The sequence below is a fragment of the Oreochromis aureus genome, linkage group 23, assembly GCF_013358895.1.
Source record: "Oreochromis aureus strain Israel breed Guangdong linkage group 23, ZZ_aureus, whole genome shotgun sequence".
NCBI lineage: Eukaryota > Metazoa > Chordata > Actinopteri > Cichliformes > Cichlidae > Oreochromis > Oreochromis aureus.
The window spans coordinates 7,511,588-7,526,364 of NC_052963.1; the positions used below are offsets into that span (position 1 = coordinate 7,511,588).

General features: G+C 43.7%; 1 protein-coding gene across 3 annotated transcripts; it reads left to right on the forward strand.

Annotated features, from left to right (window-relative positions):
• Positions 1–3,898: 3,898 nt before the first annotated feature.
• LOC116321514 (DEAD (Asp-Glu-Ala-Asp) box polypeptide 4) lies at positions 3,899–14,428 on the forward strand. Of its 3 annotated transcripts, XM_039607458.1 has the most exons (23): positions 3,899–4,026; positions 4,634–4,664; positions 4,753–4,804; positions 4,928–4,975; positions 5,056–5,109; positions 6,243–6,263; positions 6,342–6,401; positions 6,688–6,732; positions 6,813–6,842; positions 6,927–6,959; positions 7,318–7,353; positions 7,429–7,464; positions 7,551–7,592; positions 7,676–7,818; positions 11,745–11,897; positions 11,973–12,127; positions 12,218–12,347; positions 12,425–12,591; positions 12,731–12,876; positions 12,992–13,091; positions 13,459–13,729; positions 13,822–13,929; positions 14,003–14,428. In XM_039607458.1, exons 2-23 carry the CDS (start codon positions 4,644–4,646, stop codon positions 14,087–14,089), a joined length of 1,938 nt encoding a protein of 645 aa, XP_039463392.1. In that variant the 5' UTR covers positions 3,899–4,026; positions 4,634–4,643; the 3' UTR covers positions 14,090–14,428. The 3 variants fall into 3 exon arrangements, with proteins under 3 accessions (XP_039463392.1, XP_039463394.1, XP_039463393.1); XM_039607460.1 differs by lacking the exon at positions 7,429–7,464; XM_039607459.1 differs by lacking the exon at positions 6,243–6,263.
• The last annotated feature ends 349 nt before the right edge of the window (positions 14,429–14,777 follow it).

The window sequence follows — 14,777 nt, forward strand, 5'->3', positions numbered from 1 at the left end:
TTAATTATTGACGTTAACTCAGAAAGATCAATTGGAGAAAAAGAGTTTAACTTAACATCGATGGTATTAAAAGTAGCTGTAGATAATACTACATCTGTGGGATGATTATTGGTAATTTTTTCTCTAATGATAAAAATTTTATTTGTGAAGAAGTTCATGAAGTCATTACTAGTTAACGTTAAAGGGATTGTTGGCTCAGTAGAGCTCTGACTTTTTGTCAGCCTGGCTACAGTGCTGAAGAGAAACCTGGGGTTGTTCTTATTTTCTTCAATCAGTGATGAATAGTAAGATGTTCTGGCTTTGCGGAGGGCTTTCTTATAAAGTAGCAAACTATTTCTCCAGGCTAAATGATGATCCTCTAAATTTGTGACACGCCATTTCCTCTCCAGCTTACGAGTTATCTGCTTTAGGCTACGTGTTTGAGAATTATACCACGGAGTCAGGTACTTCGGATTTGAGACCTTAGTTTTCACAGGAGCTACAGTATCCAGAGTCATACGTAGTGAGGAGGTAAAATTATTAACAAGATAATCGACCTCTGTTGGAGTAGCGTTCAGATAGCTGCTCTGCTCTATGTTGGTACAGGGCATTGAAGATGATAACAGTGGGTGGATTATATTCTTAAACTTAGTTACAGCACTTTCAGAAAGACATCTACTTTGATAAAGTCTACTCTCCACTGCTGTGTAATCAATTATTGTAAATGTAAATGTTATCAGGAAATGATCAGACAGCAGAGGGTTTTCAGGAAACACTGTTAAATGTTCAGTTTCTATGCCATATGTTAAAACAAGATCTAGAGTGTGATTAAAGTGGTGGGTGGGTTCTTTTACATTTTGAGAGAAGCCAATTGAGTCTAATAACAGATTAAATGCGATGTTGAGGCTGTCATTTTTAGCATCTACATGGATGTTAAAATCACCCACAATAATTATTTTATCTGAGCTGAGCACTAAATCAGATAAAAGTCTGAGAAATCAGAGAGAAACTCTGTGTAAGGCCGAGGTGGACGATAGATGATAACAAGTAAGACTGGTTTCTGAGTTTTACAGCTGGGGTGGACAAGGCTAAGCATCAGGCTTTCAAATGAATTAAAAGTCTGTCTTGGTCTTTCGTTAATTGATAGACTGGTGTGAAAAATTGCTGCCACACCGCCCCCTCGGCCTGTGCTTCGAGATTTCTGGTAGTTAGAATGACTCGGGGGTGTTGATTCATTTAAACTAACATACTCATCCTGCTGCAACCAGGTTTCTGTAAGGCAGAGTAAATCGATTTGTTGATCAATTATTAAGTCATGTACTAACAGAGACTTGGAGGAGAGAGACCTAATATTTAATAATCCACATTTCACTGTTTTACTCTTTGGTTCAGATGTGGATACTGTATTGTTCTTTCTTTGTGATTTTTATGTTTAAGTTGTTTATTGCTGGTTTTAGTTTGTTTTTGTCTTTTTGGGAGCTGACACAGTCTCAATGGAGATGGGTTTTTGGGGGTAGCAGGAGGAGAGAAGCTGCAGAGAGGCGTGTAAGACTGCAACTCTGCTTCCTGGTCCCAACTCTGGATAGTCATATTTTGGGGGTTTAATAAATTGGTCCATATTTCTAGAAATGAGAGCTGCTCCATCCAAAGTGGGATGGATGCCATCTCTCCTAACAAGACCAGGTTTCCTCCAGAAGGTTTGCCAATTATCTATGAAGCCCACATCGTTTCTGGGACACCACTCAGACAGCCAGCAATTCAAGGAGAACATGCGGCTAAACATGTCACTCCTGGTCTGATTGGGGAGGGACCAGAGAAAACTACAGAGTCCGACATTGTTTTGGCAAAGTTACACACCGATTCAATATTGATTTTAGTGACCTCCGATTGGCGTAACCGGGTGTCATTACTGCCGACGTGAATTATGATCTTACTGTATTTACGTTTACCCTTAGCCAGCAGTTTTAAATTTCCTTCAATGTCGCCTGCTCTGGCCCCTGGAAGACAATTGACTATGGTTGCCGGTGTCTCTAGCTTCACATGTCTGAGAACAGAATCACCAATTACCAGAGTTTGACCCCGGCGGGTGTGTCGCCGAGTGGGGAAAAACAGTTGAACACATGAACAGGTTGGTGGTGTACCTGGGGCTTCAGTTTAAGACTATGCTTCCTCCTCACCGTCACCCAGCCGCCCTCTTTCCCCAGCTGCTTGGGGTCTGCCGGGGAACAGCTAGCGGGGCCCTACGCTATCTTCGGCTGCACCAGCTACAGGGGCCTGGCTAGCTACGGGTGAATGAAGGGTGCTTGAGCCGAGTCTCCAATTCAGTAATCCTGGCCTCCAGAGCTGCAAATATGCTACATTTGTTACAGGTATCATTACTGCTAAAGGAGGCCGAGGAGTAACTAAACATCTGACACAATGAGCAGGAAAGTGCAGGAGGGACAGGTGAAGTAGCCATGGTGCTAACGAGTCGGCTACGAGCTAAGCTAGCGAGACAGTGAGTGAATACTTTGGCTATAAATTAGGTAGTGAGTACACAGAAAGGGTGATTCAGATGAAGCACGTTAAGATTATACTATGAAAAAGGAATGTATCAAAAGATTTAAATTAAATTGCTAAGTAGAAAAGCTACTCAGAAACACCACTGTGTTTGAGCAGGAACAGGAAGTGATACTCTACCACAAAGCGAGCGAACACCAAGTGACAGCGCCACCAAGAGTCAGGGATGATTGTAGTTAGGAAGTCAATTACAATTACAATTTTTTTTAATTTATTAAAGCAGTTTGTTCAAATTTCAGCAAATGAACAAACAAATGTTCCTTCTACACCATGGTAGAATAGTTTGAGTCCACCTCCAGTGCTCCTGGCTTTGCTTCCCTTCCACCTGGTCTCCTGTACACACACACTTCCTTCTCTACATACCATCTACCATCTCCCTTTATCAGTCATAGTCCCACCTCTCACCTCCACACTCCTGCTTTTTTGTCACCCTCACTGCCTCCTAACACACCTTCCCCCCCTTCCCCTTGTCTTGTCAGCAGGCTGTAGCTCAGGAGGTAGACCAGCTCATCTGCTAGTTGGAGGGTTGGCAGTTCAGCCGCTGGCTGCTTCAGTGCACATATAAGATAGTCAACAATGAGCTGCTCTCCAATACAATCATCAGAGAGTCAGTGTTTGATAACTGTTGTTAATTTGGGTCCCAACTGATATGGAAATCTCATTCCTAATAATCTGCATTTTTGATCTGGCACTGATTTTACACTGTTCTGTCCTCCCATTTGTCTTGGGGAGCTTGGGAACAATATTAGAAATACACAGTCTGTTGGCCTCCCAGCAGAAACTTACAGCAATTATTATTTGCTCTATTTTTTATTATTGCCTGGTCAAAGTTATATCAATACAAGTATGAGAGTGTGCAATGTGACAATCACATTTAGTAGTGAACATGCAATTGTGTAGTTTTCCAGCAGATGGCAGTGCATACTCTATGCGCAACGAGATTGAGCAGGTGAATGGTTTCTAATTTATTGTATTTTATTAATGAATTATATTATTTGGGGATAGAAAATCGGTGAACACTATCAGATTTATTTTATTTTAATGCACTGAAAATAATAGCCAATAGGGTGAATTTAGAGTAAAGGAATTAGTGGTAGTTTAATAAAGCGTTTATATATCACCTCCACTATAAAGGCTTAATTTTTAAACAGGTTTTTAAACTTTTCGAACTAACAACTTTTTAAAAATATTAAAAACTGAAAGAAAGCAGAATGACATTTTCCAGTTGTTGTGCAACAACCTTCAAGTTCTACAATTTTGCCAACAAAACTATATTTAAAAAATGTTCTATTAGAAGCTATTTACAGGGGGGAAAGTTTATAATTCTTCGTATTCATTTCTTGTATTTTCAAAAATCCAGTTAGGCGGGAAAATGGCGGAAGTTGCAAGTTTGCGGGTTGTGAGCTGTGCATGCGCGCGCCCCATTCTGTGAGCGGACGAGCAGGCTGCACGTCGAGGAAGAATCTCATCTGTGAAGACACTCAGAAAGTATGGTTATTCTACCTGGGCCAGTTTTACTGCATTACTGTCACTTATAAAACCAATTTTTGAAGAACAAGATGTAGTTATTATCAGTTTTATTAATCATGTCGTGCTGTTTTAGTTAGCGCTTCCAATGCTAGCGGGTGTCACCTTTTACGTCCACTTGTAGGTTTTTTTTTGGTTGTGAGTGTATTCTCGAAACAGCTCTTTAAAAAATGACTCATTTTAACTATGCAAACACATGACTTTAAAGCATTATTTCGTGTTTGCGTCTAAATTGAGGCCAGAAGTTAGCCGCCGCCCTGCTCCCGCGTGCTCGATGCGTCTTGATTAGCTAAAAGCAGCGCGAAATTATTTTCTGCACTTCAGAGCCACATTTGCTTTGCAACAGTCGACGTTTTGATTAAAGATACTTGAGCATTTTAAGGTTTTAGTGGTTTTAGTGTTAGCTTAAGTGCCTATCATTTCTCGCGTGGTAGTCGTCACGTTGTCCCAGATTCTCAGGAAAAGTTTTCTTTTAATGTCGGAATGAAAGCGGTTAAAAAAAAAGAGTGGGGGGGTATTCGTGATCGTATGTGATTTACAAAATTTCTTGTGGTACTTTTTTCCTCAGGTGAGCAAGAATGGACGAGTGGGAAGAACAGGTAAGCTAGTGTAATATCCAAAGGCCGTGCGTACGCACTTCGATGAGCCGGTCAGTCAGCGTCCGACTGAAATTGCCCATGTTTACAGGAAACCGCTACCTCTGGTACTTGTGCACTCACCAGCGACACCTCAACTGGAGGTATGTTCCACTTCAGATTTATTGTCTGCTTTAATTCTTTCTTCAAAGGGTTAAAATAAAGATTGGAGGCAGGTTAAGATTTATTTTGGTATTATTCTGTATTTGAAACAAACATGTTTTTAGGTACACAAGGAGATTTCTGGAACTCTGATCATGGTGAATTTCAAGGAGGTGAGTGTAGAAAGACGATGGAGCCCTTACAGGAAGCATCTTGCATGACACTGAAGAGTGATTTAAATGTGTTCCTCCAGGTCGTGGTGGACGGGGTAGAGGAAGAGGAGGATTTAAAAACTCATTCTTCTCAGGTGCACATTTAACACTTTGTTTAAGAAGTGGTATAATTGTCCTTTGAGCAAGTAAACATGTATGAAAATTAGCATTATGTATGAGCTGTGAGGTGAAAAGCCAGTAGGCGTGTGTGTATGCCCATCATTTGGCATGCAATCATAGCTTTAAACAAAAAATATCCACCAACCTCTGGAGTTTTACCTGCAGTAATTAAGTTTTTTTTGTGCCTGGTGAAGGCCCACGTGAGCAAGGGAAACTGGATATGACGTGCGAGGGCTGCATCTAAACACTGAAACTGTCACTGTTTGGCATTTTGTGACTGATGGTGAAATTGTCCTGGATAATCCTCATTTCTGGATGACAAATTTCAGAGTAGATTTAATGTGGAAGAATGCTTTTTGGGATTGCATGCAGCAGGGGTGTCCAACTCCAGGCCTCTAGTGCCTATGTCCTGCAGGTTTTAGATTTCACCCTGGGTCAACACACCTGAATCAAATGTTTAGTTCCTTAGCAGGCGTCTGGAGAACTTCAGGACGTAATTTATCCATTTAAATCAGCTGTGCTGGATCAAGGACACATCTAAGACCTGCAGGACACCGGCCCATACACTGTAAAAGATGAAAAGTGGAGGCAGTGTGATGGTGTGTTAAACCTGTTCTCAGCCTCCATGGGGTTAAAGCTGTTGTTGCACAGACACTCCTAGTCCTGAGCTCAGAAAATACTTTTCCTGATGACTTTATGGTCTTAATGTCTCAATTTGACTCACTACTGAATAAAACAGTTCTTGTTCATTTTGATCATTCTGTGTCAGATTTATGCACTGTGCTCAAGATATTACTCCATCAGCGTGTGCTTTCAGTCAGACCCAGCTCTTATTGTTTCAAAATGACAAGATACTGTTTTCAGCTAGAACAGCTGCCCCCTGCTGGCTGTTTAAACAGTGTTGCGTTATGGCACTTGGCTCTAGTTTTCAGACCACAAGGTTTGCTTGATACTATCACACAGTAATTATCAGAGAGGTGCCAATGGAGAAGCATGCAGGTGATGGGAGAAATGGTTATCACATTATAGTAGGTGCATTCAGACGATTGTCGGAGGTATCTAATTTTAGATATTTGATTCTTTTTTAATTTATTTATTTATTTTTGAGATGCTGAGGACAGTGCAAACGGTAAGCATGAAGAGTATTACATGAGCTGTTGTAGTTTTCCTCATTGTGTTTCCTGAGCGTTGCGTTTCTTCTTTACAGATGGTGACGGCCAGAATAATACAGCAGAAAGGAGTAGCTTCAGCCGAAGAGGAGGCCGTGGTAGGGGGGTGTGTGGGGGGGGGGTGGATATACTGTTGGTCATCTCAGTGGAATGTTAGGCATTTGTAATAAAGTTTCACACATTATGAAAACAATTCAAATTACAAATACTGAAAAAAAACAAAACAACTAGCAGTGTGAAAGAGGATTAGCAAGATCGTTCAGCCAGTAAAGATGAGCAGTGGTAATACTGTGCTGTGTTGGCCTGCCAGGGCAGTATGCATATTTATGCTGTAGTGAATAGAGCTGTTGATGGAATTGTAATATGACAGTTGTGTGTTATCAGGGCGTGGCAGAGGATTTGGCAGAACGGATCACAGTGATTTTGACGGTAATAATTGGAATATTGACGTGTATGTCTGTTTGGCTTTGAGCTGGAACGCGTCTGACTTGATGTTCTTATTTTTACAGCCAATGAAGAGGATGGTGACAATAAAAATGGTAGTGTTAATATTTCCATTAAGACACAAAAGTAGACTGAAAGAAATGCTTGTTTACAATGTGAGCATTTTCTGCTTTTCACAGTGTCGAGAGGAAGAAGAGGAAGCTATAGGCAAGGTACGAGTCTGATTCCACTGGTGGTGGTTTTTTTATCCACTGCATGCAAATGCTACATTGACTCGTACTTATTAGTGCCTTTTTACTACAAGCCTCAATCACACATTCACATCCATTCATCTATGTGTTGTTTTTCCTATGGCCTAAGCACTGTGTGACCTAAATGTTCACACACTCGCGCACCAGTGGGAGCACCTCGGGGTTCACCTGGGTTGGAAAAGCTAAGGGTTGATTAGTAGACCGCTGTGGCTCTGTAGACCTCCTGAGCCACAGCCTCTTCAACAAATGCAAAGAAATTTGATCGCAATCAGTGTGGATTTTGAGTAAGAATAACAGTTAATTGACTGATGTTTTAAAGGTGGTGAGCAGGGTGGCAGAGATGGCTTTGGAGGAGGTGAGTGAACAAGCAGTTCTGATCATGTGCAAATCTGTTAGAGGTATCAGAAGTGTAATTTGTGTTGTGTTGCAGGCTACCGTGGGAAAGATGAAGAGGTCTTTGCTCAGGGTTGTTTTTCATTATTGACCTCAATGATTCATTGCACATAAGTTTGAAAGATTTACTGATGTGGCTGGCATCTGTGTGTAATACAGGGCACGGGGATACACCTGCAGAGAACGCAGATGCGAGTGATAGTAAGTTAAACTTCATGTTATTATATCTGCAGCATGCCAGCTTTATCTTCCATTATGTGCAGCATTTCTGTTTCTCACTGCAGGACCCAGGGTTACCTACGTCCCCCCACCACCCTCTGAAGATGAGGAGTCCATTTTTTCCCACTATGAGTCCGGTGTCAACTTTGACAAGTACGATGAGATCTTGGTGGATGTCAGTGGAACCAACCCACCACCAGCTATAATGGTAAGAAATGTTGGGCAATCCAGTAGGTACACAAATCTGTATTTAGCAGTTCTTTGCTGATATTGAATATGGCTTGGTACAAAACTGTGGTTACATCAGTGTGTGACACTGCATGCAGTACAGGTACATGACATGTATGCTAGTTATCCTAGTGAAGATGCTTAGTTAATTTTGGCTTACTGTGACTGATTCTGACACATTAGTGGTCCCTCGCTATAACCCAGTTCACCTTTCGTGGCCTCTGTTTCACAGATATTTAATTTTAATTTTATTTTTATTAAATTTTTTTGTGCAGTTTTGCATGCTTTTTTTTTTCTTTTCTTTTTTTTACGGCACATTGTGTTCTGCGTCCTGATTGGCTGTAGACCATTGTCAATCAATCTCCTGCCGTGTCTCCTGTACAGTACAGAATGTATTCAGCTTGTCAAATTTACATAAATCTTCGATCGCGAGCAGTGTGACTCTGAAGTGCTGTAAGATAAGATAAGATGGCCTTTATTAGTCCCACAGGTGGGAAATTTGTTTTGTTACAGCAAAAGTGCAAAGTTATGTAGCAGAAATTAGAAAACACTGGAATGCAATAAAATACAATAAAATAAAATAAAATACTATATACAATAGAATAAAATAGAATAGAATAATATATACAATAGAATAAAATAGAAATACAACTACTATATACAACTGAGTAGGAAAATACAAAAACACAACTTCGTCAGAAGAAGAATTGCACATATAGCAGTCTTATTGCACATGTGTGGGCTTGTGTGTTTGATCAGCTGCAAAAGTCTTTATTGTGGAGTCTGACAGCAGTGGGAGGAAAGACCTGAAATCTCTCCGTCCCACACCGTGGGTGCCGCAGTCTCCCACTGAAGGAGCTGCTCAGTGCCGTCACAGTCTCATGCATGGGGTGGGAGATGTTGTCCATCAGGGATGACAGCTTAGCCACCATTCTCCTGTCACTCACCACCTCCACTGGGTCCAGAGGGCATCCTAGAACAGAGCTGGCCCTGCGGATCAGCCTGTTCAGTCTCTTCCTGTCCCCAGCAGAGATGCTGCCCCCCCAGCAGACCACACCATAAAAGATGGCTGAGGCCACCACAGAGTCATAGAAAGTCTTCAGGAGAGGGCCCTCCACTCCAAACGACCTGAGTCTCCGCAGCAGGTACAGCCTGCTCTGCCCTTTCCTGTAGAGGGCGTCTGAGTTATGAGTCCAGTCCAGTTTGTTGTTCAGATGAACACCAAGGTACCTGTAGCTGTCCACAGCCTCGATGTCCATACCTTGGATGTTCAGTGGTTGCAGTGGAGGATGCTTGTGCCTGCGGAAGTCTACCACCAGCTCCTTGGTTTTACTGGCATTGATCTGGAGGTAGTTCAGCTGGCACCAGTCCACAAAGTCTTGAGTCAGTCCTCTGTACTCCTTGTCATCCCCATCAGTGATGAGGCCGACTATTGCAGAGTCATCAGAGAACTTCTGCAGGAAGCACTGGGTGGAGTTGTGGGAGAAGTCTGCAGTGTAGATGGTGAAGAGGAACGGAGCCAGAACCGTTCCCTGTGGGGCCCCCGTACTGCAGACGACCCTGTCCGACACACAGCCCTGAGTCCTCACATACTGTGGTCGGTCGGTGAGGTTCTCCAGCTTGTCCTTCAGAACCGTGGGAAGAATAGTGTTGAAGGCACTGGAGAAATCAAAGAACATGATTCTCACAGTGCTCCCAGCGGTCTCCAGGTGAGCGAGGGAACGATGTAGGAGGTGAATGATGGCATCATCCGCTCCAATGCCAGGCTGGTAGGCAAACTGAAGTGGGTCCAGTGATGAGCTCACAAGGCGCCGAAGCTGAGCCAGGACCAGCCGCTCCAGGGTCTTCATCAGGTGGGATGTCAGGGCCACCGGCCTGTAGCTGTTGAGGTCCTTGGGGCGTGAAGTCTTTGGCACTGGAACAACACAGGAAGTTTTCCAGAGCTGTGGGACTCTTCCCAGCCTCAGGCTCAGGTTGAAGAGGTGCTCCATCACACCACACAGTTGGTCTGCGCAGGACCTGACGACCCTTGAGCTGATGCCATCTGGACCCGCTGCCTTCTTGGCTTTAATCCTCCTCAGTTCCCTCCGAACCTGGGTGGTTGAGAGAGACAGGCTGGAGCCTTGTGTTGAGTGTGTATTGGATGCTGTTGTTGGGGTGGGGAGGAGTGAGCAGGGTGAATAGAGGAGGTGTGAAGTGTCTGAGGTGTCAGAGGTGGAACAGCAGCAGTGGGGGTGGGTGAGTCTGCAGCCGATGTTGGAGACTGCCTCATGGCTGAATCAAATCTGTTGAAGAAATGATTCAGTTCATTTGCCCACCTCACATCCCTCCCAGGCAGAGAGTTCTGATGTTTGTGGCCTGAGATGGTTCTGAGGCCTCTCCATACTTCACCAACATTGTTTTGCTGAAGCTGGTTCTCCATCTTCTGCCTGTAGCTGTCCTTCCCATTCCTTATCAGTCCCCTCAGCTCTCTCTGCACCCTTTTCAACTCCTCTTTGTCTCTGGATTTGAAGGCCCTCCTCTTCTGCTTGAGGACAGCTTTAATTTCTGAAGTAATCCAGGGTTTGTTGTTGGAGAAACACCGTACAGTCCTGGTAGGTACGGCGTTATCCACACAGAAATTAATATAGTCAGTAATGCATGTAGTAAGGCTGTCGATGTCCTCTCCGTGGTCGTCACAGATCACCTCCCACACAGTCGACTCAAAACAATCCTTAAGAGCCTCCTCGCTCTCCTCCGACCATCTCTGCACTGTGCGGGTGGCTGGTGGCTGTACTGCATGTTTGTAAGTTTTCTCCCCAACAAACAACAATGTCGACGAAATGTCGTCACCTGCGGGTGCCTTTGGTTTCATTCTCTAATACTGGACTTATTTTTCTATGAAGGTTTGAACTTTAAGAGTGTTTTAATCGAGAGAAAACTGAAAATGTTCATGCCTGTCTGAGAAGAGCGTATAAAGTGTGTAGTGAGGGGTTTTACAGCCTTAAAACATCTATAATAATTGTAAAAGAAACAAAGTTGGCTACTTCGGATTTCACCTATCGCAGGTTATTTTTAGAACCTAACTACCGTGATAAACGAGGTACCACTGTATACCATAAGGAAATGGAATTGGCGTGTAATTTCTTTTTCAAGTGGTCCGGTCAGATCAGCTGTTCATGAAAGATTTTGTGTAACTAGTTCAGTCTACTGGAAAAAAACCTGTTAAGATTTTATTTTTAAAGCCAAAGCAGCACACGTTGTGATTCCGATTCCATTATCAGTGGCACTTATTTCTCCTTGGCTCCGCTTTGAAAGTAAGCAGCTTATCAAAGACGTTATGTTTGTGTGAATGTAATTGCCTGCTGTGGCATGTTAGAGCGTGCATTTACTCAAGAAAAATACCGTTAAAATTTTTAACGTCAAACCAAGATGGCTGCCAAGTGGTGAGACTGACTTATAGAATAATTGAGTTTTATTATTTGAAGTTGATGTTTTTATGCATTTCAGTGACATCTGTGAGCCATTTAATAATGCTTTATTTACACTTCTGGACTTGTGATATTTGCAAATAATGCAAACGTTAAGCTGAGAGAAAGGCGAGCTGCTCATTTTATGGTTTCTGCAGCCTGTAAGACAGCTGTTAACTTGTAGGACAGCACACAGGAGCAAGTTAATACACAAGACTGCAACACTTGCGTTAGTTTCTAGTATAACCGTGCAGCTGGACACCATTCTGGTCAGATTCCTGGTGACTTCACACACTGGTTGAAGGAGCCAGCTCTGTTATAGTTGGAGCTGTTTGGAAGCAGCTCTATAGGCTTAGTTCAAACAGCTGCGTGAAACCTGAAGTAATTTAAAGCATAGTGTCACAGGAAAATTGACTTGCCCTTGATGCTGGTGTACATTTCTTCTGCTTTCTCTCAGACATTTGATGAAGCAGCGCTGTGCGAGTCCCTAAAGAGAAACGTCAGCAAGTCTGGTTATGTGAAGCCCACGCCTGTGCAGAAGCACGGCATCCCCATCATTTCTGCTGGCAGGGATCTCATGGCCTGCGCCCAGACTGGGTCTGGAAAAACGGTACGGTTTGGGAGAGTCAAACCTGGGTGTAGACCTGCTTGTGGACACAGGTTAAATGTGGTCTCCCTCCACCAGGCTGCCTTCCTGCTCCCAATCCTTCAACAGCTGATGGCAGATGGTGCGGCGGCCAGTTGCTTCAGTGAGATGCAGGAGCCTGATGCCATCATTGTGGCACCAACTAGGGAGCTGATCAACCAGATTTACCTGGAGGCCAGGAAGTTTGCCTATGGGTGTGTTTCTTTGGCTTTGACAAAGAATAACTGAACTCCACCAGCATGTAGATTCAAGATAAATTCAAGATGTTTGTCTCCACTCTACAGGACATGTGTGCGACCTGTTGTAGTGTATGGTGGAGTCAGCACTGGACACCAAATAAGAGACCTCTCGAGGGGCTGTAATGTGTTGTGTGGAACACCAGGACGACTGCTGGACATGATTGGAAGAGGAAAGGTAAGGCCGTTTAAAGGTACCATAGATTGGATGACAAAATTGTGCAGCGCTTTAAGATGCTAATAAATGTGTTCCAGGTTGGCTTGACTAAAGTGCGTTACTTGGTGCTGGATGAGGCTGACCGCATGTTGGATATGGGGTTTGAGCCTGACATGCGCCGCCTGGTGGGCTCTCCTGGGATGCCATCAAAAGAGAACCGTCAGACTCTGATGTTCAGTGCTACTTTCCCCGAGGACATCCAGAGGTCTGCTGCCAGTTTGTACTATTGACATACAACCAGGTCTGATTGCCTGCCAGCTCATCTCAGAGTGTGTGTGTGTGTGTGTGTGTGTGTGTGTGTGTGTGTGTGTGTGTGTGTGTGTGTGTGTGTGTGTGTGATATAGGCTTGCAGCTGACTTTCTAAAGACTGACTATTTGTTCTTGGCCGTGGGTATTGTGGGTGGAGCCTGCAGTGATGTGGAGCAGACATTTGTGCAGGTCACCAAGTTCGCAAAGAGGGAGCAGCTTATAGACCTCCTGAAATCAACAGGTATTTTTAGGCAACGATTTCAGGCTTCTGGGTTTCCAGTGTTGAAAAGAACTAAAGGTCAAAACAAACGATAGCTCAGTGTAACTGAACTGTGTGGTGTGGGTTTGTGCTGCAGGATCGGAGCGCACCATGGTGTTTGTAGAGACCAAGAGACAGGCTGATTTTATTGCCACAATCTTGTGTCAGGAGAAGTTTCCAACTACCAGCATTCACGGGTAAGTGGTGTTTGTGTGTTTACTGTGGAGATGGTTGTGTCCTTTGTGTGACATACGCACACATGCACTGATAACACAGTTCCACCCCCATACTCCAAGGACTTGCCTCTATAAACCACCACTGTGCAACACTTAATTTTACGTGCAGTAACCCAAACTGTAAATAAATTTTGTGTATATATGTGTGTGTGTGTGTGTGTGTGTGTATATATATGTATATACATACAGTTTTCTTTTTTCTAAATACTGTTCATATGCATATAGTGCTGCAGAAACTGTGCACCTCACCCCCCTTTCTCCTCCCACATGTTTGGAGATGCTCTAGATCTCATTGTACATCTATTCTATGTGCTGTGCTGGCTTCCAGTGACCGTGAGCAGTGGCAGCGAGAGCAGGCCCTTGGAGACTTCCGCTCTGGCAAATGTTCTGTCCTGGTGGCAACCTCTGTAGGTGCCCGTGGACTCGATATTCCAGATGTGCAGTTTGTTGTGAACTTTGACCTCCCAAACAATATCGACGAATATGTCCATCGTATTGGTAGAACTGGCCGCTGTGGCAACACCGGGAGGGCAGTGTCCTTCTATGATCCAGGAGCTGACAGTGAGTTGGCTCGATCACTGGTCACAATCCTGTCCAAGGTGAGACGCTGCATTACAACTGCACAATAGCCACTGTGCATCACCACAAGTTGAGACCTGAGTGCTTTAAACGAGGTGTTTGGGATTGGCAGGCCCAGCAGGAGGTTCCCTCGTGGTTAGAGGAGTCTGCGTTCAGCGGCCATAGCCCCTCTGGCTTTAACCCACCTAGGAAGCATTTTGCCTCCACCGACTTGAGGAAGGTAACTGGTTAAAGTTGTGTTACACTGAATTCTCTGAGATGTTGTAGTGTTTCACATTGTGGTCCTTCTTCAGGGTCCACAGGGAGGCTTTTTCCAGGACGGCAGTGTAACGAGCCAGCTGGCAGCACAGACGGCTGCTGACGATGAAGAATGGGAGTGAGAGCAGCGCAGTCACACAGCAATGATCCCAGTTTTCTAAATTGTTAAGCTTGTTGGCGTTTTACGAATTTTTGTTGGAAGAATAGTTTGCCACAGTGAAAATGTCAGTACAGATAAAGTACTAATATCAATATGTTGACTTTGTCACTGATGTAAAATCTGTTTGTTTTTGGGTTGGGGGTTGTTGTTGTGTTTTTTTTTTTTTGTTTTTGTTTTTTTAAACTTTTTTTTAGTATTATTATTACATTATTTGGAGTTAAACCATTGTTGTGTAAGGCATCATAGCCAAAATATCTAATTGTAGTTCTGTTTCCTGTTAATAAATGGATAAATGTTTAAAGCAACACCTTCATTTATTACATGGGTTTAATGTGAGCAGGTCTTCCTGGAAAGATTCAAACACACCTGGAATACCCAGCTGCTGCCTGGAAATGGATTAAATTCATTCATTCACATTCAATCCATTTCCAGACAGGTGCTGAGTCCCAGTGTGCAGCTTCCAGTCCCAGAGATCATTGACGTGGATCAGGAGGACCCAGCACCTCACAAGGGGCGTTTCCATGGAGGTAGCCTGGGCTTAAGGCCTTTCCTATCCACAGTATTCCTGACTTCGTGCAATTAGACCTGATTGGACTTCCGATTATGTCACCGTAGCAATCGGTCGAGCTCTGAACTGCTCCTGCAGCTAA